Below are 25,629 nucleotides of genomic sequence, written 5' to 3' on the forward strand. Positions count from 1 at the left end.
TTTTTAAGAATCCATCAAGCCAGGCGTTGTGGAGCACGCTTTTAATTCCAGCATTTGGGAGGCTGAGACAGGAGGATCGGTCGTTTGCTGATAGCCTCAGCTACTTAGTGAGGCCCTTTGCAATTCTGTTTAAAAAAAGAATAAAAAATAGGGCTAGGTTTGTAGCTTGAAGGTAAAATGCCCCTGGTTTCCATTCCCAGTACTGGAAAAAAAAAAAAAAATCCCCTGAGACCTAAGAGTCACTTATTAGACTGTTTCAATTAGTTCTCAATTACACCAAGGTAATTCTCAGTTATAAAAAAATTATGCAGCAAAAGTTTAATTTTAGGTTGGTTATTAGGATCTTTGACTATATTTTCATAAATATACTTACAGTACATAGTTTTCAGTGTAAAGTTCAGTTATGTTTAAATGAAAAGAGGCTTTACTGTGATAAGCTAATTATAACTTAGTTCAAAGTCCAAACAAAATTTTAAAAGCCCTATTTAATAAGACATTATTGGATTTCATTCATAAACAGGTAGAGAGAGTAAAAGTGAAATTACATGGCATCTACCTTGAAGCGAGGTCAGAGCTACAGGAACTGTCCAAGATGCTTCTTTTGGTGGCATTCAGGACTGGCATATCTTTCACAGTTTCAGCTAGAATAAAAGAAACCTCAAAATTACATGTTTAGCATGTTTCTAACATTATTCCAGGAATTTGGGGCAATATATAAGTGTTTAAAATTTAATCCCTAGTTCCTATTTACTAGTTCCTAGTTACTATTAGTACTTGCTTTCTTAATTTCTTTTTTTTTTAACCTTATATATATAATTTTTAGGTTGGATGTAGTGGCATAAACCTGTAAGTACTTGTGAAGATGAGACTGTAGGATTATAGGTTTGAGGCTAGCCTCAGCTACTTAGTGAGATCCTGTTTTAATGTAAAAATCTAAAAGGCTGGGGTGATATCTTGTAGGATCCCCTGGGTTCAATCTCTAGCATCAAGAAAAAATTTTTTTTCAAAGAGCCAATTTTCATTTTAATTCTTCTTGAGGTATTTTAATTTTTAAAATATCACTTGTAAAGCCAGGCGTGGTGGCACACACTTATAATCCCAGTACTTGGGAGGCTGAGACAGCAGGTTCGCAGGTTCAAGGTGAGTCTCAGCTACTTAGTGAGGCCCTATTTCAAAATAAAGGATAAAAAATAGAGATGGAGAATGTAGCTCAGAGGCAGAATGCCCCTGGGTTCAATCCCCAGCACCAAAAAAAAACCCAAAATAAAATTTGCTTAATTTTGTAAATTCTTTCATAGAATTTCAGGTATGGTATAGGTATATTTTATGAAGTAGCTGGTATTTAAAGACAGAATTTCATTGGCGAATAAATATATGCAGAGTGTATTTTACATTTTAATAACTACACAGTAATGGGGGTGGGCAATTTACTTTTAGACTTTGACATGTAATTCAACAGCTGATGGTATTTTGAGTAGTGCGTTTCACAAATGAAATCATAGAAAACAATACAGTGAAAATTGTATGGTAATTGTAAAAAAAAATACAAATATTGGTTATGATAATTACTAAAGACAGGTGACCATACTTAATAACCATAGAAAAGAATCTCAACTTCTTCAAAGGTATTCTAGTTTTCTAATGGCTCAATATTCAGAATCTGCTTTAAACAGCTTAAATACTAATGACTGTATATTCCACAATTTTCTCCCTGACATAAAGCCAGCTGCCTCAAGTACGGAGTAAGCTCGCATCCTACTGGGCTATTTTTTTTTCCTCTTTCCTTATTTATTCTTTTTTTGGGGGGGGGTAGAGATAAGTCGAGTGATTAGGTAATAAAATTTGGAGCCAAGGAAAACTGCTAAATTAGATGGGATGCACAACAAGCAGGTTTTGTGTTGAGTGGGGCAGCCGTTAGTTGTAGACAGAACTAAGAAATATGATTCATTAGTGGTAATTTAGGATTACTTTTTTCTCCTGTAAAAATAAACCTGAAAATATTGTTTGTTTATTTGTTTGTTTTGGTACTAGGCATTGAATCCAGGGGGCAATGTACCTCTAAGCTACGCCCCCAGCCTGAGTTTATTTTTTATTTTGAATCAGAATCTCACTAACTTGCAGAGGGCCTCACAGGTTGCTGAGGCTGGCTGCAAACCTGTGATCCTCCTGTCTCAGTATCCCAAGTACTGGGATTACAAGCATGTGCTACGACGCCCAGCTTTTGCTCAGGCTGGCTCCAAATCCATGATACCCCTTGTTTCCGCCTAGTAAGTATGGGGATTGTAGCCATGCACTGCCACGCCTGGCTTAGTTTTGTCCCTATTATATACACTCACTACATCATGATATTGTAATAAAGTCTATGAGGTTTAAACATATATACATAAATCTTTTAATTAAAGGCTTAACAGGAAATTTAAGTTGTATGTTAAAGCCAAGTCATAAAGAAAGTGGACTCTGGATAAGATAAATGTCAAAACCTAAGAATCCAACAAAAAATAAAAGCCAGGGATTCAGGAGTAAAGGATAAGAGAAGCAAGTGGCAGGCAGTTACAGCTACAGTTCCACATTAAACCTCAGATTCAGAGCTGCTTCCGCCACCTTCCTTTCTCCTGCTCTTAATCATGTTTCTCATGGAGGATTTAGTGACTTAGAATCTATGCAGGCTAATAACTGAAACCTAAAACAATAATAATATGACCTCTAAAAGAATAACCAAGGGAGGTTATAAAAACTTTTCCTTTGTCTACATTAAAAATTAAAAAGATTAATTAGTTACCTCCTTGTGGCCGAACAACACGAGGCTGTACAAATGAAGGCTTCACAACTTCAAACCACCAGAAGAGCTCTGCCATGAACACCAAATAATTACTCTATAGCAGGAAGTTAAGAAAAGTAAAAGAAACCCTAAATTAGGTGAGACTTGACCACAAATTAATCACAAGTAGAATTAAAATCTGTTTTTTTTTTTTTTTTTTTTTTTGCAGTACTGGGGCTGGAACCCAGGGGCATTGTACCTCTGAGCGACACCCCCAGCCCTATTTTTTAGTCTTTTATTTCTGAAACAGGGTCTCACTGAGTTGTGAAGGGCCTCTCTAAGTAGCGGAGTCTGTCCATGAACTGCGATCCTCCAGTCTCTGCCTCCTGAATTTGGGATTACAAGTAGCGCCACCACACTGGGACTTGTTCTATCTTTTTAAATGTAGGTTTAAATTCCACTCTTTTTTTTTTTTTTTTTTGTGGTACTGGGGTTCCTGGAAGCCCTTCTACCTCCGGGCTACACTCCCAAACCTATTTTTGCATTTTTATTTGGAAACAGAGTCTCCTAAGCCAGCGCGCGGGGCTAGCTTTGAACCTGCGCGATCCTCCTGTCTCAGCCTCCCAAGCGCGGGGATTACAAGCGTGCGCCACCACGCCCGGCTTGGTTTAAATTCCACTCTTGACTGGAGAATATCTATCATAGCTATTAAGCCAGGAATGAAATATTGGCTCTTTCGTGTAAGAATTACAAATATTCAAAACTTCTTTGCTGATTTGTTCTATAGTTCAGAAGGGTTGTCCAATTTATCTAGCAGGCATTAATGTCTCTAGCTGTGTGAAACATTGAGATAATATATAAGGCACTTTCTTTCAAAGTAAATAGAAACAACTAAGTAACTATGGGAATCTTTCAATATTCTGAAGAGTAGTTATTTTTTTAAATAAGTCCTATTCAACCCCCCTGAAAAGTAATTAGGAACATAGCTTAAAATAGTGCATCTATGTGATGGATAAAGCTAAACACCATACCAACTAGGCACTAAGTAGCACCAAAATTCTAAATGGTCATGGTTAAGCCTTAATAATTCTATTTATTTATTTATTTATTTATTTTTTTGGTGGTACTGGGGTTCCTGGAGGCCCTTCTACCTCTGGGCTACACTCCCAGACCTATTATTACATTTTTATTTGGAAACAGGGTCTCCTAAGCCAGCGCGCGCGGCTGGCTTCGAACCTGCGCGATCCTCCGGTCTCTGCCTCCCAAGCGCGGGGATTACAAGCGTGCGCCACCACTCCCGGCTTAATAATTCTGAAATATTGAAAACCACTATTCATATAATTGGATGTATCCATCCAACCTTACAAGTTCATAAAGATAAATCAATCACCTTATATTATTATAATATAAAAAGGCAAATAATTTTTAAAACAAGTCTTCAAAATCACATTCCTAATACAAGCTTATATTTTAAAATGCATACATCATAAAAGCTATAGCAATAATTATTTTAATTGTAGGTAATTGAAGTTAAAAAATCACTATACAAAATCTGTCTTCATAGTTACTTAATGTCTTTTAAATTTGGGGTATTTGGCAAAATACTCCAAATAAAATTTACTATCACATTTATTATATTTGATACATAAGGTCTTATTTCATACTAGATTTCAATTTTTAAAATTTGCTGTTATAAGACGGGTGTGGTGGCGCACGCTTGTAATCCCCGCGCTTGGGAGGCAGAGACAGGAGGATCGCGCAAGTTTGAAGCCAGCTGCGCTGGCTTACGAGACCCTGTTTCCAAATAAAAATATAAAATAGGTCTGGGAGTGCAGCCCGGAGGTAGAAGGACTTCCAGGAACCCCAGTACCACCAAAAAAAAAAAAAAAAAAAAAAATTGCTGTTATATTCTCAAGATCATTTCATCCATATGCTCTATCCTAGTTTTAATGAATTAAGTTTGTTTCTTTTTTGTGTGTGTGGTACTGGGGCTACCCAGAGTCTTTCTACCTCCGGGCTATACTCCTAGACCTTTTTTTTTTTTTTTTTTTAAATTTGGAAACAGGGTCTCACTAAGTTGCTGAGAGCCTCACTAAGTAGCTGAGGCTGGCTTCGAACCCGTGCGACCCTCCTGTCTCAGCCTCCCAAGCATGGAGATTACAAGCATGTGCCACCACGCCCTGCCTTAATGAATTAAGTTTGAAGTCAGTCAAAAGATATATATTAGTTACATGTGTGAATCCCAGAAAATTAGCTCTAAATCCAAAGATTATTTATGATTTTCATATATGGAAAGAATATGTGGATCCTAACTCAAGAGGAAATTTCTTCAAATTAATTACATCCATATTAGATTAGTTTGCTCTTAAAATCTGACTTTTTGTGTATATAGAAAAGGACAGAAATATGCACTGCATAGAATGCTACATCTTGGGACTTTGAACCATTAATATTTTATGTAATATCTGGAAGAAAATGTCTAGGTTAAAGATAAGCTTCCCAAAAAGTTTTTTGTCATTGAATCAAAAAATAAAGAAAAATGTGTTTTCTAATAAAAAAAATTCACTGGAAATATGGGTGTGTGCCAGAGCCTTGCCTTCTTCTCTCCGTGTTAGTTATGGATAATCCTCAAGGCTCTGCGCACGCACCCTCAGCCTCCATGCGCTCTGGGTTTTGCTTCTCATATCGAAGCTGGTATGTTCATGCATTCATCTCTTATCTGACAGTTCTAAGACTACTGTGAATGGAGGAAGTAAAGGAAAGGGAAGAATCAAGGGCGACTCTTAGGTTTTTGCTTTGAGCAACTGATGGTACCACTTAATAAAGAGGAGGAGACCAAGAGAAACAGCTAGGGAGGGAATCATGAACTACTATCTTGGTTGTAAGAGTCTGTGGTGTGATGGAGGATAATGCACAGGGGTGAACAGAATTTGGTAGGCTTCCTACTTTAATCTCAATATTTGTTTTCACTGTAAATTCCCAGACTATAAGATGTTTATACATACTCTATGAATCTGTAATTAAAATGTGTGACTTTCTTAAAATAGTAATGAAAATATTTATAACCTTCAGGGCTGGTTTATAATCCTTCGATTTGGACCCACTGGATTTCATCCCTGCTTGCCTGCTCAAAACTTTTACCTTTTTTTTTTTTTTTTTTTTTAAATTGAGATGGGACCTACTTGTGTTGCCCAGGTTGGTCTCCCTGGGGACTTAAGGGATCTTTATCTTCCTCTTTTAGCTTCCTGAGAAGCTAGGGCCACCACATCCAACTTTACATTCTTACATTTCTTTCCTTTCAATTGAAACTTTTCTACTTGGCTTTTAAATATACTCAACTCTTTCCCATTAAAAAATAAAATGTGCTGAGTATGGTGGTGCACATCTGTAATCCCAAAATTTGGGAGGCTGAGACAGACAGGTTTAAATCTAGTCTCAGCAACTTAGGGAGACCTTGTTTCAAAACAAAAAATTAAACAGGACTAGAGATGCAGCTCAGAGGCAGAATGTCCTTGAGTTGAACACCCGATGCCACCTAAATAAAAATAAATTAATTAAAATAATAAAAAAAACTCTTACTTAGGAATTCATCATCTCCCATTTCTCTTCACCCTACCTGCCTACCTTCTCACAAACTTCTTCAAGCGCAGGCCAGTACTGACACTTCCCATTTCTCCTACTGCCTGATCCATTCCAGTATGGTGCTGGACCACATCATCACTCCAAAACAGCATCGGCTCAAGAAACCAATGAGTTAAATACATTGCTAAGTCAGAGTTTTCATCTAACCTGAGCACTCAGAAGTGTTTGCTATTCCTACATCTCTCCTCCTGTAAACACTGCTAATGCCCATGCTCCCTGGCTACCTGCCAGAAGACTCTCAGCTATACTGACCGCACACAGTGGCCTGCAGAACATTTTCTTTGGGATATCTCAAAGGCACTAGTGTTCAAAATTGAAATATTCATCTTTCCCATATGTCTGATCTTGTTCCAGTCCTACCTCATTGAACTGCACCTTGATTCCAGTGTGTAAATCAGAAAAAGCCTTAGAGTCATCCTGCTATCTCCTTTCTCTCCTTCCCATGTCCAACGCACCACCAAAGCCTGCACATCCTACATCATAAATATTTCTGGAATCTACTCAATTCTTTCCATCTTCATTGTAACAATTCTGATTCAAACTTCTCTTTATCTTTGTTATGATTGGGACACAACAGCTTTTTCTTTGGCTTATTAAGAACAAACTTTTCTTTCTTTCTTTTTTTTTTGCAGGTCTGGGGATGGAACCTAGGGGCACTCAACCTCCGAGCTACACCCCTTCCCTATTTTCTATTCTTTATTTTGAAACCGGGTCTCACTAAGTTGCCGAGGGCCTCACTAAGTAGCTGAGGCTGTCTGCAAACCGTGATCCTCCTCTCTCAGCCTCCCAAATGCTGGGATTACAGTGTGTGCCACCACACCCGGCTGAACAAACTTTTCTTAATACAACCCCATTCTCTCCCTTTCTATTACTCTTGGAACAAAAGGGCAACTTAGTATGACCTACAAAAGGACGGTTGATTGGGTCCTTTTTCATCACTAGCATAAACAATCTGACACCACATTCCTCAGGGTTTCTCCTCTTACCTATTAGACTACAAGGTCTAGAAAGAGGAAACCTGTTTAAAACAGTGCCTAGATGCAGACCCACCCCCACCATAAATACCTACTGAACAGATTTAGTACAAGTGAGTGAATGTACGAACAGTAACAACAACAACAAAACCAGTCAGCACAACACCCAAACGTACGTAGGGGAATCTCTGAGTAATAAGATTGCTGTGGTTTGTGTTTTTTCTTTATCCTAATCTTTACAGTATACTTTCTAAAGCCAAAATACTTTGTAATTACTGGTACTGGTTCTGCTCTTTTTATACAGTGAACTGAAAACAGACTTTATATTTTGAAAAAACACTGCTTAAGTGTCCAATCTGTTGACAGGAAATGAGTTGATATTTTAAGAACCTTCATAAAATAGCTGTTTCACAACTGTACTGTTTGGCCACAAGATGTCAGTATAGTAAGAAATAATTTTCTCAATTAAAGCTCATGAAGATTATTGTTCTGAATTTATGATAATAAAATGTCAAGAAATCTGTCACTATATTCCAAGAATGACACATTGATTTCATTTAAAAACTTCATTCCTCCTTTTAGTTAAGAAGGCCAGATACAGCAACACATTAAAACACTATGCACTATACAAAATATAAATATATAGCATATAGAATAATTGGTCAGTTATGCCAATAACCACTGTTATTTTGTGTGGATCCTTCTATAGACATTTTCCTGTGCATCTATATGAAGGTGTTCTCAGAGTCTACCAGGAATGGCTCCCAGAATGCCCCATAGATACCAAAGTCTATGGATGGTTAGTCCTTTACGTAGATTGGTAGAGTGTTTGCATATAACATATGCACATACTCCATTAGGATACTTTAAACCAGCTATAAATTATGTATAATGTCTAATACAATATAAATGCTATGTAAACAGTTATAACGAACTGTTTAGAGAATAATGGTAAGAAAAAGTCTGTACAATGTTCAGTATAATTGCATTTTTTTTCAAATATTTTCAATCTGTGTTTGGTTCCACAAAAATGGAACCTACAGACCCAGAGGGTAGACTACATGTGCTTGAGTTTATATGAACAGAAAAAGGATTTGGGGCTGGGCATGTGGCTCAGTGGTCCTAAGATCAACCCCTGGCACCATTAAAGCATAAAGAAAAAGGACTTAAAATACATAAATTGCATTGTACCATACGCTATATTATTCCCTTCCCTCCCTCCCTCCCTCCCTCCCTTCCTGTGGTGCTGGAAATTGAACCTAGGGGCATTCTACCTCCCTATTTTACTTTCTATTGGGGACAGGATCTTGTCGTGTTGCTGAGGCTGGTTGCGAACCTGCGATCCTCCTGTCTCAGCCTCCCAAGTATGGGATCACAAGTATGCGCCACCACATCCAACAACTCTTAATAATGCCTGATGACCATTCTTTTTTTTTTTTTTTTTTTTTTTGGTGGTACTGGGGGTGGAACCTAGAGGCTTTCTACCTCCGGGCTATACTCCCAGACCTTTTTTAAATATATATTTTATTTAGAAACAGGGTCTCACTAAGTTGCGGAGAGCCTCACTAAGTAGCTGAGGCTGGCTTCGAACTTGTGCGATCCTCCTGTCTCAGCTTACCAAGCGCGGAGATGACAAGCGTGCGCCACCACGCCCGGCAGCCTGATGACCATTCTGCTTCAGTAACAATACTTCTAGGGGCTGGGATGTAGCTCGGGTGCAGTGCTCTGGGTTTGATCAGAGGTTCCAAAAAGACCCCCTGGGGAAAAATACCTCTACTTCCTTCCTTTAAATAGTTCAAGTAGCCAGGCGTGGTGGCGCACGCTTGTAATCCCCGCGCTTGGGAGGTGGAGACAGAAGGATCACGCAGGTTTGAAGCCAGCTGCGCTGGCTGAAGAGACCCTGTTTCCAAATAAAAAGTAAATAGTTCAAGTATATCCCAAAAGAGTAAGCCAGGCATGGCAGCACATGCTTGTAATCGCAGTACTTGGGAGGCTGAGACAGCTACTTAGGCCCTCCGCAACTTAGTAAGACCTTGTTTCAAAATAAAAAAATAAAAAATTGGGTTGGAAGTGGAGCTCAGAGGTAGAATACCCTCCCCGGTCTCTATCCCCGATAACACACACACACACACACACACACACACACAATTATATTCCTAGGCCGGGCGTGGAGCTCAGAGGTAGACTACCTCCCCATAACACACACACACACACACACACACACACACACACACACACACACACACACACACACCATTTTAAAATTATATCCCTAGGCCGGGCATGATGGTGCATGCTTGTAATCCCCGTACTTGGAAGGCTGAGACAGAAGGATCATGCAGGTTCGAACCCAGCCTCAGCTGGCTTTAGACCCTGTTTCCAATATAAAATAGGTCTGGGAGTATAGCCCGGAGGTAGAAAGCCTCTAGGTTCCACTCCCAGTACCACCAAAAAAAATATACATATATATTCCTATTAAAATGAAATGTTACCAAGAGACACAAACCTTTATGCCTCTGACTCCCCCCACTCCCCGGGATTAAGGTTCAAACATAGGCACCTACATTTCTGTGCATTTTAAATTTGGTTAGATAATGCCAAGTTAAGCTCTGCGGTGACCGCTGCAGTTTACCCCACCCACAGAGCACTAGAAGGCACAGTGCTTCCCTCTCGCCATGTTCACAGTCCTGCTGACCGCACTCACAGTAGCCACAACTGTCCCTTTGCCTCGCACCTGTCTAGGTCCCTATGTACGTTACAGCGCAGATTGCTACTAGTTGCTTACCAATGTCTCTCTGCTAAATCGCTGGAAATCTGTCAGGAATGTAAATACCACAAGGGGAAGGTTTTAGGGCAGGGGGAGAGGAGAAGCAAAGCTCCTTTGTTCACTGTGTTATTCCCCAGATTGAAAAGCAGTCTATGTCCGGCATAGGGAGACTCGATAAGTACTTATGGACGAATGAATAACTCAATGCTCCAGCCTTAGCGTGGTGCTTGGCACATACACTAGGTTCTCACTAAATATGTATCAAATTTAGTGCAGCTCCTGAAATATCCTAAAAGAGCCAGCGCGCATGGCTGGCTTCGAACCTGCGCGATCCTCCTGTCTCTGCCTCCCAAGCGTGGGGATTACAAGCGTGCGCCACCATGCCCGGCTCAAATAAATTATTATTATTATTATTATTATTATTATTATTATTATTATTATTTATTTATTTATTTATTTATTTTGCGGTACTGGGGATGGAATCCAGGGGCATTCTACCTCCAGCTACATCCCCAGCCCTATTTTTTATTCTTTATTTTGAAACAGGGTCTCAGTGAGTTGCAGAGGGCCTCACTAAGTAGCTGAGGCTGTTCTTGAACCGTGATCTCTGGCCTCAGCCTCCCAAATGCTGGGATTGCAAGAGCACGCCACCACACCTGGCTACAAATTAATATTTTAAGCACATTTTCCCCTTGGGAATTGAAATAGTCTATAAAGTTTTTATATCTATAATTATAAGATATTAAAATTATAGTTCAAAGTTTTACAAAACTATATGAATCAATGATAAAACATTTATCATTTCTGAATTTGCTATATTAATAGTTCACATGAAATACACTACTAAAATAATCACTGGAGGAAAAAAAATAATTCTTACAGAATAAAAAACATAGTATTTATAACCTAGTTGTCAAAATCAGGAATGGAATGCAATTTTCAAAAATCCATTATTATTATCTTTAACATTAATATGGTGGCACATACTTGTAATCCAGTACTTGGAAGGCTGAGACAAGAGGATCTCAAGTTTGTGGCTAGCCTCAACTACCCTGTTTCAAAATAAAAAAATAGAGCTGGGGGTGTGGCTCAGAGGTAGAATAGTCCCCTGGGTTCAGTCCCCAATTGTGGGAAGAAAAAAAAAAAAATCCCTGAAAGCAACTGCCTAATTGTCAAGAGGCAATAAAGGTGGGAATTTTCAAATAATCTGGTAACTTATTTTTAACATTATTCAAAGAGTTATTATATACATAAAATATGCATAAACACCACATAGTTTTATATAACTACATATATTTATCCATGATAGCAAATAATATACAACCTTACTTTTCAATTGAGTCCTTATTTAATTAAAAATTCTTAGCTGGGCATGGTGGCGCACACTTGTAAACTCAGTACTTGGGAGGCTGAGACAGGAAAGTCACAAGTTCATAGCCAGCCTCAGCTCTTTAATGAGGCCCTGTGCAACTTAGTGAGAATGCCCCAGGTTCAAACCCAGTACTGCAAAACAAACAAACAAAAAATGAACAGACAGATCAAGTAAAACCTAGTCCTTTAAAATTCTTTTGACTGATATAATCTATAAGTTTGATGTAACTAGGCTATTCAGTTATCTCGCATGTTTTTCTTAAACTTTAACAAAACAAAGGGAAGAAGAGAACAGCTTACTTTTATGGATGAAGCAGCATAGAGCATGTCTTCCAGGGTGAAATGGCAACACTGGTTCAAGTATTCTTGGCAAAATTCTTGAATCAGCTGCAGGTTATACAGACTATCAGCCAAAGACATAGTTTCTTTTAAACAAATATCTTCAAATGGAAAAAGAGCAAGTAACTTTGAGTTGACAGACATTTCATAGCCATTCCATAATTAGTACCAATAACACAACTATGTGGCATCTGATTAACAAATCTATATTTAAAAACTAACTGTAGTTATATAGAGTTTTATATCTTCCTCAGGATGATTCACCACCACCACCAGCAGCACCATCATCATCATTTCTTTTTGGTACTCGGGATTTAGCTCAAGTGCATTCTTCCTTCAAGCTACAGCCCCAGCCCTTCTTATTTTATATTTTGAAACAGGGTCATGTTAAGTTGCTAAGGCTGGCCTCAAACTTACAACCCTTATACCCTCCCAAGTACCAAGATTATAGGCATATGCCACCATGTTGGCTACATAAGTGTTCTTTTAAAACATTTGTTTCAGCCAGGCATGGTGGCATACACTTGAAATCCCAATATTTAGGAGGCTGAGACAGAGGTCACAGGTTCTTGGCCAGGCTCAGCTACTTAGTGAGGCCTTCTGCAACTCAGTGAGACCCTGCTTCAAAATAAAGAATAAAAAGTAGGGCTGAGGGTGTAACTTGGAGGTAGAATGCCCCTGGGTTCAATTCCCAGTACCTCAAACAAAACAAAACAACCATTACCATCTACAGCTCAGAATATATTACTGGCACACTTACCCTCTAATCTGACAACACTGGGACAGTAAAAATGAATAAGGGCAGCTAATGCGCAGCCATCTGTACCATCCTTCAGCAAATTTTCTACCAGTGGAATGCAAGGTAGCTGCTTAAGCAGTGTTTGCTCTTTCCTATAACGAGCCTACAATATAAAAATAGAGGGTGGATGGTGGGGAGAGAGAGAGAGAGAGAGAGAGAGAGAGAGAGAGAGAGAGAGAGAGAGAGATTAAGCAACATAAAGGGAAAAATTCAGAACTACAGATTTTAATGTATCTAATAAAATATAAATAAAAAACTGATTAACTACTTACCAATATCCTTTTCTAAATAATTGTAGGTATTACCAAAGTTAAGTACACTGCAACAACACTATAATTTCAAAACTAAGTACTTTCACTTACATTAATGTTAATTTAACTTTGACTGAAAGTTCTTACACAGAATGAAAGTTTTTCTATGGAAAAAGCAAACGTTTTCCCAGAGAAAAACTTTAAGAAAATAAGAAAAAGTTTTCCCATAGAAAAACTTAAAAATTCTTTAAGAAGAATTGTAAGTTATCAACATTAGGGGCCAGGTAGAAGAATTCTTTAAGAAACATTTAGAGATAAGAATCACCACTCTGATGAACTGAAATAAAAACACAAAGTATTCTGGCTTACCATTTGAATTTTGAGATAATACAAAAGAAACATTAAGAACTTTGAAACGGAAAGAAATCCCAATCCAAGTTTTATTACCCAAGTTGGTTAAGAGAACAAACTCTTGAGTCAAATGATTTGGTTTCGATCTTGGTTCTGCCATATATTAGCTTTGTGATCTTGGACAAGTTACTTCAAACTCTCATATCTCATTTTCCCCACTTGTAAAATGGGGATAGAACTACTGGAGGGTTAAACAAGATGATAGACACAGTGATATGCACAATGCTGGGCACATAGGAGCAAACAATAAAGGTTAGCTGTTGTTGGCTAGTAGGTCTCCTAAAGCCAATAGAAGTAATATTGAGGACCTCATAATGGTGTATACTATTACAACACTTACGATTATATAATTCTGATATTTAAAGTCATCTTAAAAAGTAACTAAAATGAATTTTTCTTCTAATTGTATCTAGAATTGTCACTTCTATATTATAATTAAAATATGAGAAAAATATGTGAAGAAAAACAAAAATAAGGCCGGGCGTGGTGGCGCATGCTTGTAATCCCCACACTTGGGAGGCAGAGACAGGAGGATCCTGTTTCCAAATAAAAATGTAAAAATAGGTCTGGGAGTGTAGCCCAGAAGTAGAAGGGCTTCCAGGAACCCCAGTACCACAAGAAAGAAAGAAAGAAAGAAAGAAAGAAAGAAAGAAAGAAAGAAAGAAAGAAAGAAAGAAAGAAAGAGAGACAGACTTACTGAAAAGAACACTTTAACATTTGATGGCAAAATATGATTTCTAAGTAAGATCTCTCAGAAAAGCAAATGCATTAATGAAGAAAGGTATTTATTTCTTCTTCTTCCTATATGGCTACCCAAGGGTGAGATTTATGGAACATGTTTTCCTCTTGAAATGCTGCAAGCTGGACATCTGTAGTTAATGATATATTCCTAATGAGGGTATGTATGTTCAGAAAATAACTGCTTAGATGTACTATGTAAGTTCTTTGATTACTGATTTTTACATAGTTCTTAGGGAACTTCCTCACCTTATTGCTAGAAGACAATTTCAAAATCAACCATGCAAAGAGGAGAGGAGAAAAGTGAGAAGCGAACAAAGAAGACAGAAAAAAGGAAATCGCCCAGCAGCATCTTCTAGCCTTAAGCTACCTTTCTCACTTTTAGCAGGCTCTGTTCCAGATCTCTGCCCTCCTCTCTTTGCTCATCTAGATTCAAAACAGTGTGTCTCCTGGACGATCTCCAACTGGGCCCAGTCCCCCAGACTTTCCAGATCTTCTCCAGGATTAATGGGTTTCAGCCTACAACCTGAAACTTGGAAATGGACTGACCCGAGCACAGGGCCACGGAACAAAGAACTGAACTGTGTGGTTTGTTCTCTTCCCTTCTATCAACACTTCTGAACGTACGTGTGTGTGTGTGTGTGTGTGTGTGTAGCTTTACACACAAACATAGATTTACAGGGTGTCAGCAAAAAAGGTATGGTTTAAGCTGGGTATGGTGGCACACACTTGTAATCCCTGTACTTGGAAGGCTGAGATGGGAGGATTGCAGGTTCCCAGGCAGCCTCAGAAATAGCCCCTCAGCAACTTAATGAGACACTGTTTCAAAATAAAAAATAATGCTGGGGGTGTAGCACAGAGGTAGACTGCTGGTTGGTTCAATCCTTATTACAACACACACACACACACACACACACACACACACACACACACACACATTAGATCAGACAATCAGAAAAATTGAGCAATATAAAGCTTGTATCCTAGGAGAAATGTTAGATAAACCAACTTTAAATCTTAAAATTTATGTACAACTCTCAATTCAACTGCAGCTAAGAAACACTTGAATATGCTATATGCTTTATAAATACTCACTGCATAAAAATGTTTTCTATACTTTCTATAAAATTAAAATTTGGCACTTAAAAGAAGCACCATATTTTCTATGTCAACATTATGGTGTGTTTCTAAATTAGGTTTTTATTCCTAATGGTGCAATTCCCCAAACTTAATTGGGAAATATCAATCCTTCAAATCAGAACTTATTATAGTTTATGCCTAATACTATTGAGGCCACAGAGAATCTTTTCCTTTTTCATCACACAATAAAATGAGATGTCATCGACAGTTTGGGTTGAAAAAAAGTCTTTGTCAAAAAGATCACTAAAAAATATAGACAGTTATATATACATGATTCACATTCACTTTTAATAAAATTATTAAAACTCATTAAACTATACCCATTAGGTTGTTTTGTTTCTTGCTTTACCTGATTGTCTACAAATACTGATGAGATTAGTAAAAAGATGTTCATTCTTTAAGTTATTTTTAAAACTTCTAATCCAAATTTTAACTAGATCTTTCCATTTTATGCTATGATCAAGTATCCTGAAATCCAATTTCTTTTCAGTGACTTAGCAGACATACATTAAATTACTATACCAGCAAGATATAAACAATTCCACTCTACAACTACAATTCTGGAAAGCAATTGAAGCAGCTGGGCAAACTTACTGGAACCAGTTTCCAAAACCATTTGGAAGGAGACTTCAGAGGAAGCAGCAGAAAAAAGGGGGAAGCAAAAGGCAAAGGGAAAACTCATCAGAATTACTTTTAATTAGCAAATCATATCAGAGTTTCTGACAGTAGAGTTCCAAGTTTATAGTTCTCATAATAATTCCTTATGTTTATTAATACTTTAGTTCAAAATAAATAGGTTATTCGTAGTATATACCATCACCTTTCCCCACCTTGTTTTCATACAGAAAATTTCTTTAAAGATATTTAGGTTAAGCCAGGTGTGGTGGCACACACTTGTAATTCTAGCATCTGGGAGGCTAAGACAGGAGGATCGCGGTTCACGGACAGCCTCCGCTACTTAGTGAGGCCCTCCACAACTCAGTGAGACCCCGTTTCAAAATAAAGAATAAAAAAATAGAGCAGGGGGTATAGCTCAGAGGTCAAATGCCCCTGGGTTCTATCCCCAGACCCACAAGGAAAAAAAAAGATATCTAGGTTATGCTGTATATAAGGATTTGGGGGCAGCAAAGAATTTCATTTTTGAGGTTTGGAATCAATGTATCATACTGAAAAATAAAATCACATCATGAAAGGAAATAAGATGATTCTTGAACTAGATTTGCAATCATAATTCTTAAGACATTAGTAGATAAAATTCATTAAGGGGATATTCTTTCCAAAAGGGAAAAGAAGAAAAGATTATTCCAATAAATACAAGTATAAAGCAAATACCAATGTTAGAGAATCTACCAAGAACACAAGTGTTATTAATTTTACCATCTAGGGATGTCCCAAAGAATACAATTTTTTCCTTAAAAAGTATAATATATTAAACTTAACACTTTGTGATTATTTGTCTTTGTATTTTCTTTTTTTTTTTCTGGGTCTGGGGATGGAACCCAGGGACATTTGACCTCCGAGGTACACCCCCTGCCCTAGTTTTTATTTTCTTTTGAAACCGGGTCTCACTGAGTTGCAGAGGGCCTCACTAAGTAGCTGCAGCTGTCCGCAAACCACGATCCTCCAGGTCTCAGCTTCCCGAATACTGGGATTACAAGCAGGCGCCACCACACCCAGCTTGTCTTTGTATTTTCAGCAGCCCTAAATAAGTATTTGTTGAACTGAACCAAACTAAATGAGATCTGACTTAAAATTCATAATCAATTTTTAGGTAGAAAATTTTTCCTATATAAATTAGCAATAAAAATAAGAATTTTTGCTAAAATAATATAAAATAGATATTTTCAATAACCTCAATCAGAAAAATGTCATCTTAAAAATCAGAAAATAGCCGGGTGTGGTGGCGCATGCTTGTAATCCCAGCATTTGGGAGGCTGAGACCAGAGGATCACGGTCATGGGCAACCTTAGCTACTTAGTGAGGCCCTCTGTAACTCAGAGAGACCTGGTTTCAAAATAAAGAATAAAAAATAGGGCAGGGGGTGTAGCTCGGAGGTTGAATGCCCCTGGTTTCCATCCCCAGACCCGCAAAAAAAAAAAAAAAAAAAAAAAAAAAGCAGAAAAATACCAGCCTCCCACTATGCACTATTCTTTTTTTTTTTTTTTTTAAACAGTACTGGGGATAGAACCGAGGGGCATTCTACCTCATATTCACCCCCAGCCCTGATTTTTATTCTTTATTATGAAACAGGGTCTCACTGAGTGGCAAAGGGCCTCACTAAGTAGCTGAGGCTGCCCACGAACCACGAGCCTCCTGTCTCAGCCTCCCAAATGCTGGGATTATAAGTGTGCATCACCCCGCCCGCGCACTATTCATTTTTTACAACATCAAAAAGAATGACACTAACAATTTTGTTGCATGTATGTTACCCTCCCATTTAATGGGAAGTTTTTGGCAGGTGCAGTTATAATGACCATGAAAAATGTAAGAACAGGATCAAAGAGCAGGAAATCATTAAAACTGTGTCAGGGCTCTTAATCTATAGCAGAAATTTTATTTATTTATTTTATTTTTTATTTTTGGTGGTACTGGGGATGGAACCCAGGGGCCTACCTCTGGGCTACACTCCCAGACCTATTTTATACTTTATTTGGACACAGGGTCTCACTAAGTTGCTGAGAGCCTCACTAAGTAGCTGAGGCTGGCTTTGAACCTGCGCGATCCTCCTGTCTCAGCCTCCCAAGCGCAGGGATTACAAGCGTGCGCCACCACACCCGGCCTCCTATTTTATTTTTAAACTGGAAACAGAGTCTCCCTAGCTTGATGCAGGTCTCACTACTTGCTGAGGCTGTCCTTGAACCTGTAATCTTCCTGTCTCAGCCTCCCAGGTACTGAGATTTTAAGTGTGTCCCAGCATGCCCAGTTTAAAGGGCATTCATTATAATACACTTAAAAATATACCTTGATCTAAGTATATAAAAAACACACACAAGTTGGGGCGGGCGTGGTAATGTACACTTGTAATCCCAATACTTGGGAGGCTGAGATAGGAGGATCACAGGTGCAGCCAGCCTCAGCTACTTAGGCCCTCAATAATTTAGAGACTGTTTCAAAATAAAGAATACAAAATAGGGCTGGGGGGGGGGTAGCTTGGAGGTGGAATGCCCCTGGTTTCAATCTTCAGTACTGCTACCACACACACACACACACACACACACACACACACGCGCGCGCGCACACACACAGGCTGCGTATGGTAGCACACGCTTGTAATCCCAGTACTTGGGAGGCTGAGACAGGAGGATCACGGGTTCAAGGCCAGCCTCAGCTACTTACTGAGGCCCTCTACAACTTAGTGAGACTCTGTTTCAAAATAAAGAATACAAAATAGGGCTGGGGGTGTAGCTCAGAGTTAGAATGCCCCTGGGTTCAATTTCTAGTACCACAAACAAACAAACCCCAAAAAACAAAACTAAGTTTTCAAAGAAAACTGTAAAAAGTCTATCTGAGAATTTATAAGGATTGAGTCCACATTAATTTTTTTCTTTTATAGAATAATCATAATTTACAACTTGAAATTCCAGGATTTATTTTAAAGACTGGTTTTATAGCAAATCATTATGAAGGTTGACATGTTTAAAATTGTTTTGTTTCAAACACTTTTCTTGCTTCATACAAGCTGTTGTCTTTACCAAAAGAATCTCAAAAACTGAAGTGTAGTCATCAACAATTTTTCTATCTAAGCCTTATTTCATGGTTTCCTGAGGTACAGTTACCTGCAAAAAGCAACCAACCAACCAAAACCCTTAACAAACATGACTATTAATATTTCCTCAAATTAAATATACTTCTTATCTCATTGAAATATATACCTTTTGACCTCCTGGAGCTTCAACTGTTTGATGTTCTTTCAACTTTTGTTCTTGTTCCATTATATCTTTCAAATGTTCATTCACCTTAAAATATAAAAACATTAATTAGAATTTATAGTTAAATAAAACAAGAAAATAACATCCACTTAAAATACCTGTGGTTAGATCCCCGATGTCACGTCTGAGTATCATTCAAATCAAGAAATTTCATTTTCACACCAAGAAAAGAAATCTACAGATGGTTTTATTTGATATTCTAAAATTATTTCATTAATTTATAAAATATTTGCAGAGTAACGTACTACTATATGTCAGAAACTGGTTAGAAAAAAAGGTACTCAATAATATCAGTTTTTAATGTTTAGGAGGCAAAATAACACCTTTTTGTTTTTTTAAGTAAAATATTTAAAATCACCAGGCATAGTGGCACATGCCTGTAATCCCAGACAGGAAGATTGCCGGTTTGAGGACAGCCTGAGCAAGTAGTGACACTCTCAGCGACCTGGTGAGACCTTGTTTCAAAACAAAAATAAGATGGATGAGAGTGTAGCTGAGGTAAAATGCCCCTGGGTTCAATCCCAGTGCCCAATAAATAAATAAATAAATAAATATTAATTAGGGCTGGGGGTGTAGATAGGAGGTAGAATGCCTCTGGGTTCAATCCCTAGTACCATTCAGAAAGAAAAAGAAAGAAAGAAAGAAAGAAAGAAAGAAAGAAAGAAAGAAAGAAAGAAAGAAAGAAAGAAAGACAGACAGACAGACAGACAGACTTTTACAAACCATTTTAGAAGGAGAAAATAAAAATAGCTTTCACTAAAATTATGTTTTTATTATCAATAGGAAACAGAGTCAAGCTGGGGTTTCTTGGGGGGGGGGCAGAATACTGGGGATTGAACCTAGAGGCATTCTACTTCCAACCTATACCTCCAACCCAATTTTACAGGGTCTCACTAGGTTGATGAGAGTCTCATCACTTGCTGAATTTCTCCCTGACCTGTGATCCTCCTATCTCAGCCTCTCAAGTACTGGGATTATAGGTATACACCACTACACCTGGCTTTAATCAAGTTTTTGAGCTGTGATTTCATAGACATGTTTAAGGAATCACGGGTGGGTTTGAGTATAATCATAAAGCCAGTTAAAACATACATAAAATTTTTGCATATAAAATTTTTTCTGGGGAGGAGTTCTGATTCAACAACTATCAGATTATTTAGGTAGCCCATAACCCTAAAAGGTTAAGAAGCGTATGTTGTACATAAACATCCTCCTCCTCCTCCTCCTCCTCCTCCTCCTCCTCCTCTTCTTCTTTTGTGTGTGTGGTACTAGGGATGAAACCCAGGGGCATTCTACCTCCAAGCTACACCTCCAGGGTCTTACTGAGTTGCAAAGGGCCTCACTAAGTAGCTGAGGCTATCCTCAAGCAGATCCTCCTGTCTCAGCCTCCCAAATGCTGGGATTAAAAGCGTGTGCCATCATGCCCAGCTTCATAAACTATTTCTTAAGAGGATTTTAGACAATTTTGGATTTCAGGTTAATGATTTTAAGTCGCCTTAGTAGCAATATATAAAGCTTCAAATTTATTAAAAAGTGGCACTACAAAAAATATCAATGCCATTGGCCAATGGCTACTAAAATGTTCAGTCCTTCTTTGTTTCTGGCACCTGATAATTTTCATTTCTTTTTTAAACTCAGATCTGTGGTAGATTTTTTCTTTTAATGTGGTACTGGCAATGGAACCCAGTGGCATTCTACCTCTGAGCTATACCCCCAGCCCTATTTTTTATTCTTTATTTTGATACAGGGTCTCACTGAGTTGCAAAAGGCCTCACTAAGTAGTAGCTGAGGCTGTCCACATACAGCAATCCTCCTGTCTCAGCCTCCCAAATGATGGGATATAAGCATGCTCCACCATGCCCGGTTGAAATTTTTAAAATTATAACAAGCAGCCGGGCATGGTGGCACACGCTTGTAATCCCTGGGCTTGGGAGGCAGAGACAGGAGGTTTGAAGCCAGCCATGCTGGCTTAAGAGACCCTGTTTCCAAAAAAAAAAAAAAAAAAAAAAAAAAAATATATATATATATATATATAAATAGGTCTGGGAGTGTAGCCCGGAGGTAGAAGGGCTTCCAGGAACCCCAGTACCACCCCCCCAAAAAAAAAATTTATATCAAGCATGTCGAGTTATTTGTGACAGTATGACATGGTGCCAAAATCACTAATATTTTGTATCTTGGTAGTAATATAAGGTAGCATTAGAGCTCCCACACAGCTTTTAGCAATTTGAACTATTTATCAATGAATGGACAGGAGGAAAATTCATAAATCTTTGTTTTTTTCCTTCCTTCCAATTTCCATTTCTTTTTTTAAGTTACAGAGGAAACACTTTCTAATTCACTGACAAAATGTTGTAACTGATCTGTCAGTTTGTAAACATCTTCATTTCTTAAAGGTTTTATAAAATTCTGTCCAAAAGGCAAACCAGTCACAAATTAATATTCTAAACTGCTACTCATTCACTTATTTAGTCAAAAGACATTTAATGAATGCCAAATATGTGCAAGACACAGTATCAAGAGATAAAATAGAGTACAAAGACAAAAAGTACCTTGTCTTCATGAAGCAGGAGAGACAGGATCCTACACACGCGCACACACACACACATGTAAGAAATGCTATAAGTTAGTCAGGTGGTGGCGCATGTTTGTAATCCTAGGACTGAGGAGGCTGAGACAGTGGGACCACATGCTCAAGGATAGCCTCAGGAAGTAGTCAGACTCTCATCAACCTGTGAGACCATGTTTCAAAATAAAAATAAACAGAATTGGGGGAGTAACCCCTGAGTTCGATCCCCAGTACCACAAAAAAAAAAAAAAAAAAGAAAAAGAAAAAAGGAAATTGTATAAATTAACAGAAAGGTGAGTAAAAAAGATCCTGTTTCAAAAATAAAAAAAGACTAAAAAATAGGGCTGGGGGTGTAGCTTGGAGGCACAGTACCCCTACCCCTGGGTTCCATCCCCGGTACCTAAAAAAAAAAAAAAAAAAAAAAAAAGAGGAGCAGAAAACCCTACTTCAGAAAAACGATTGTATCAAAAAAGGCTCCTGAGGTCGTTTGAATGTTTGGCCCCCAAACTCATATACTCAAACTTAAGACCCAGTGTGGTAGTGGTAAAAGGTTGAGCTTTTTGAGAAGTGACTAAATCAGGAGGCTCTGCTCTCATGAACAGGATTAATGTCTTCATAAAGAGACTGAAGGACGAGCCGAGCCCTCTATGTCATGGAAACATAGACTCCATAAGCTGCCATCTTTGAAGCAGAGAGCAAGCCCTCACCAGACACTGAATTTGCTGGCAATTGATCTTGGGCTTCCCAGCTTCCAGAATTGTGAGGCATAACGTGTGTGTGTGTGTGTGTGTGTGTGTGTGTGTGTGTGTGTGTGTGTGTGTGTGTTACTGGGGATGAAACCAGCCTTCGACCTCCAGGCTACACTCCCAGCCCTATTTTATATTTTGTTTGGAAACAGGATCTCACTAAGTTGCTTTGAACCTATGTGATCCTCCTGTCTCAGCCTCCCAAGTACTGGGATTACAGGCATATGCCACATGCCCAGCTTTGCTGTTGTTTTTGTTACCCAATCTCGGGTATTTTGTTATAGCAGCCAGAATAGACTAAGACAGCCTTTTTGTAGTGTAACTTTAAGCCAAGACCTAAAAAAGCTAGCCATGATTAAGAGTAAGGAAGAGTATTCCAGACAGAGAATAACAAACATGAGCAAAGGCCCAGTGGTGGGAAACATAATTGGTCTAATTAAATAAATGAAGAACACTCTGACTACAACATAGCGAACTCATAGAGAGGGCTGACAGGATGAGGCTGAAAAGAGAGGTGGGGCCAAATAATATAGGGTTCATATATTCATAATTCTGGGCATCTCTATGATTTAATCATTTAATAATCTGGTTTTCTGTGATTTCGTATTTGTTTTTAAGTATAAATTCATTTCAGCCACTAATGCTAATAACTATTTTAGTCATATTACTTCTACTTTTCTATGGTAAATTTCTTTTAGACTTGTGGATGCAGTATCAAAAAAACAAAGACAACCAAATCAGGATGATGCAAAATAAGACAAAAGAAGAGCACACTGCGTTTGAGAAGCGAGGGTAGAGTCATAGTGAGAATCAGTAATGAAGCGGAGTAGGGGAATGGAGCAAGAAAAAATACATGGGAAGGTTTAGGTTGAATCAAATGGTTTTAAACTTAATATAAAAACTGAAGGAAGCTGTGTGTGATGGTGCACTCGTGTAATCCCAGTACTGGAGAGGTTGAGACAGGAGGATCACGGTTTGCAGACAGCCTCAGCTACTTAGTGAGCCCCTCCACAACTTAGTGAGACCTTGTTTCAAAATAAAGAATAAAAATTGGGTTGGGGTGTAGCTCATAGGTAGAATGCCCCTGGATTCCAACCCTAGTACTGCAAAAAAAAAACCTGAATGGAAGCCAGGCATGGTGGTGCACACTTGTAATCCTAGTACTGGAGAGGCTGAGACAAAAGGATCATAAGTTCGCAACTAGCTTCCGCTGCTTTAGTGAGCCCTCCACAACTTGATGAGACCCTGTTTCAAAATAAGGAATAAAATTAGGGCTGGGGGCCTAGCTCGGTGGTAGAATGTCCCTGGGTTCAATTCCTAGTATTGCAAAAAAAAAAAACCAAAACAAAAAAACAAAACCTAAATGGGGTTGACATGGCTGCATAAAAATGTTAGACATTCTTAATTGATTTCCTTGTTTTGGTATATTTTTCCAAAGTCCTGACATGTCTAGTTTAATTCTGTAGCTTAAACTACTTTTTTTTTTTTTTTTTTTTTTTTGGTGGTACTGGGGTTCCTGAAAGCCCTTCTACCTCCGGGCTACGCTCCCAGACCTATTTTATATTTTTGAAACAGGGTCTCTTACGCCAGCGCGGCTGGCTTCGAACCTGCGTGATCCTCCTGTCTCCGCCTCCCAAGCGCGGGGATTACAAGCGTGCGCCACCACGCCCGGCTTAGCTTAAACTACTTTTTACTTATTATTAAATATATCTTCCCAAATACCATTGCTAGTCTAGGCTAAATGGTCTAAAATGGTCACAGTATCCATCCTCACAGAGACGTAAAGTAAAAAAGACAGATTTTAAAAAGTTAAATGATTCAGCAAAACAATGAGAAACTCTGAAAAGTGCTATGTATGAATGTAAAGAGTAGAAAACAGGGTTGACGGGTGCCTACTTTAGATAGGGCTGTGAAGAGAAAGTACTATCCAAGCTCAGAAGTGATGGAGCAGACGCACCAAGCCATGCAGAAAGTTGGGAGACAGCTGCACACCAACAGAAACATCACGCTCAATGGTCCAGAGGTGAGAAAGGCCAAACAGCTGGAACAAAGTGAGAGAGATGAAAGAGGACAGCAGCCATGAGCCGAGGGTGGAGAGGTGTGCAGGGGTGACATCAGATGGCACTTTGTAGGTCACAGTAAATTTTACTTGCAAAGTAAAGTTACTGAAGAGTTTTAAATAAAGTAATGACATGATTTAAGCTGCACTGTAACAAGATGTTTGGAAAGTTCTGTTCAGGTAACAGTGGAACAGCATATATCATACAAAGCGCCCTAGAGGCAGCAATTATGAACTCTGGGCAAAATATGCAAAGTAAGGCAAGGGGTGTCGCTCAGTGGATAAGCATGTGTTTGGCATGATTGAGGCCCTGAATTGAATCCCCAATATGGGGTGTGTGTGTGTGTGTGTGTGTGTGTGTGTGTGTGTGTGTAAAACTGCTATATATACTGGCCAGCAACCCAAAGCAGGCAGAAGCAGGGGGAAAAGTTTAGTTTTAGAAAATCATAAAAACACTAGATGAAATCCATGCTTATCCAGCTTTTTTTCAAAGTTCACACAATGCAGAGAGGTTAGGTCTCAATCAGAACACTAACTTCCTGGCTTGAGGAATCAAGGGAGAAATCTGGTATGGCCAGAGTGGTTGGATAACGAGGAAAAATATCCTGAGAAGAATGGAATCACTAATGGGGAGACCCCAAATCTGCATATAAACTAAACTCAAACTTTTGGCTGAGCCCTGGACTATGCATAGAAAAGAATCCATGGAGAAGAGGGATTTACTGCTGGTGGGCAGAAGTCGCCGCTGAGGAGAAGATACTTTGCTGTTCAAATCACAGTAATTTAGGGGAGGGTTTGGAAAACACATGACTTTCCCACCGGAACCTCAGAAAGGTGGCTTGCATTTTAGGTGTAGAGGCTGAGCCAGGTGCTGTGGCGTGTGTCTGTAACCCCCTGTAACCCCAGTACTTGGGAAGCTGAGACGGAGGGATGGCAGGTTTGAAGCCAGCCTGAGCCACTTAGTGAGATTCTCATCAACCGAGAGAACCTGCTTCAAAATAAAAATTAAAAAATAGGGCTGAGGTTGTAGCTCGGAGGTAGAATGCCCCTGTGTTCATTTCACACAAAATGAAGAAGGAAGGAATGGAGGGAGGGAGGCTGGCTGAATTAAGGGACAGAAAAATATCCACTGAATC

General features: G+C 38.7%; 1 protein-coding gene across 4 annotated transcripts in view; it reads right to left on the reverse strand.

The window, feature by feature from the left end:
* The window catches only part of CAMSAP2 (calmodulin regulated spectrin associated protein family member 2), a gene marked incomplete at both ends in the record, with an annotated part of 109,627 nt that overhangs the window by 24,005 nt on the left and 59,993 nt on the right, over positions 1–25,629 (reverse strand). For 2 of the 4 annotated variants that reach the window (XM_080698346.1, XM_080698344.1), the window contains 6 exons: positions 557–641; positions 2,780–2,873; positions 11,813–11,952; positions 12,612–12,753; positions 15,785–15,817; positions 19,063–19,146. In XM_080698346.1, the coding sequence (XP_080554472.1) occupies positions 557–641; positions 2,780–2,873; positions 11,813–11,952; positions 12,612–12,753; positions 15,785–15,817; positions 19,063–19,146 (578 nt within the window). The remainder of the gene's footprint in view (positions 1–556; positions 642–2,779; positions 2,874–11,812; positions 11,953–12,611; positions 12,754–15,784; positions 15,818–19,062; positions 19,147–25,629) is intronic. The other 2 variants (XM_080698347.1, XM_080698345.1) reach the window with 1 other exon arrangement.

The sequence above is a fragment of the Muscardinus avellanarius genome (assembly GCF_963383645.1).
Source record: "Muscardinus avellanarius genome assembly, chromosome: 7".
Lineage (NCBI taxonomy): Eukaryota > Metazoa > Chordata > Mammalia > Rodentia > Gliridae > Muscardinus > Muscardinus avellanarius.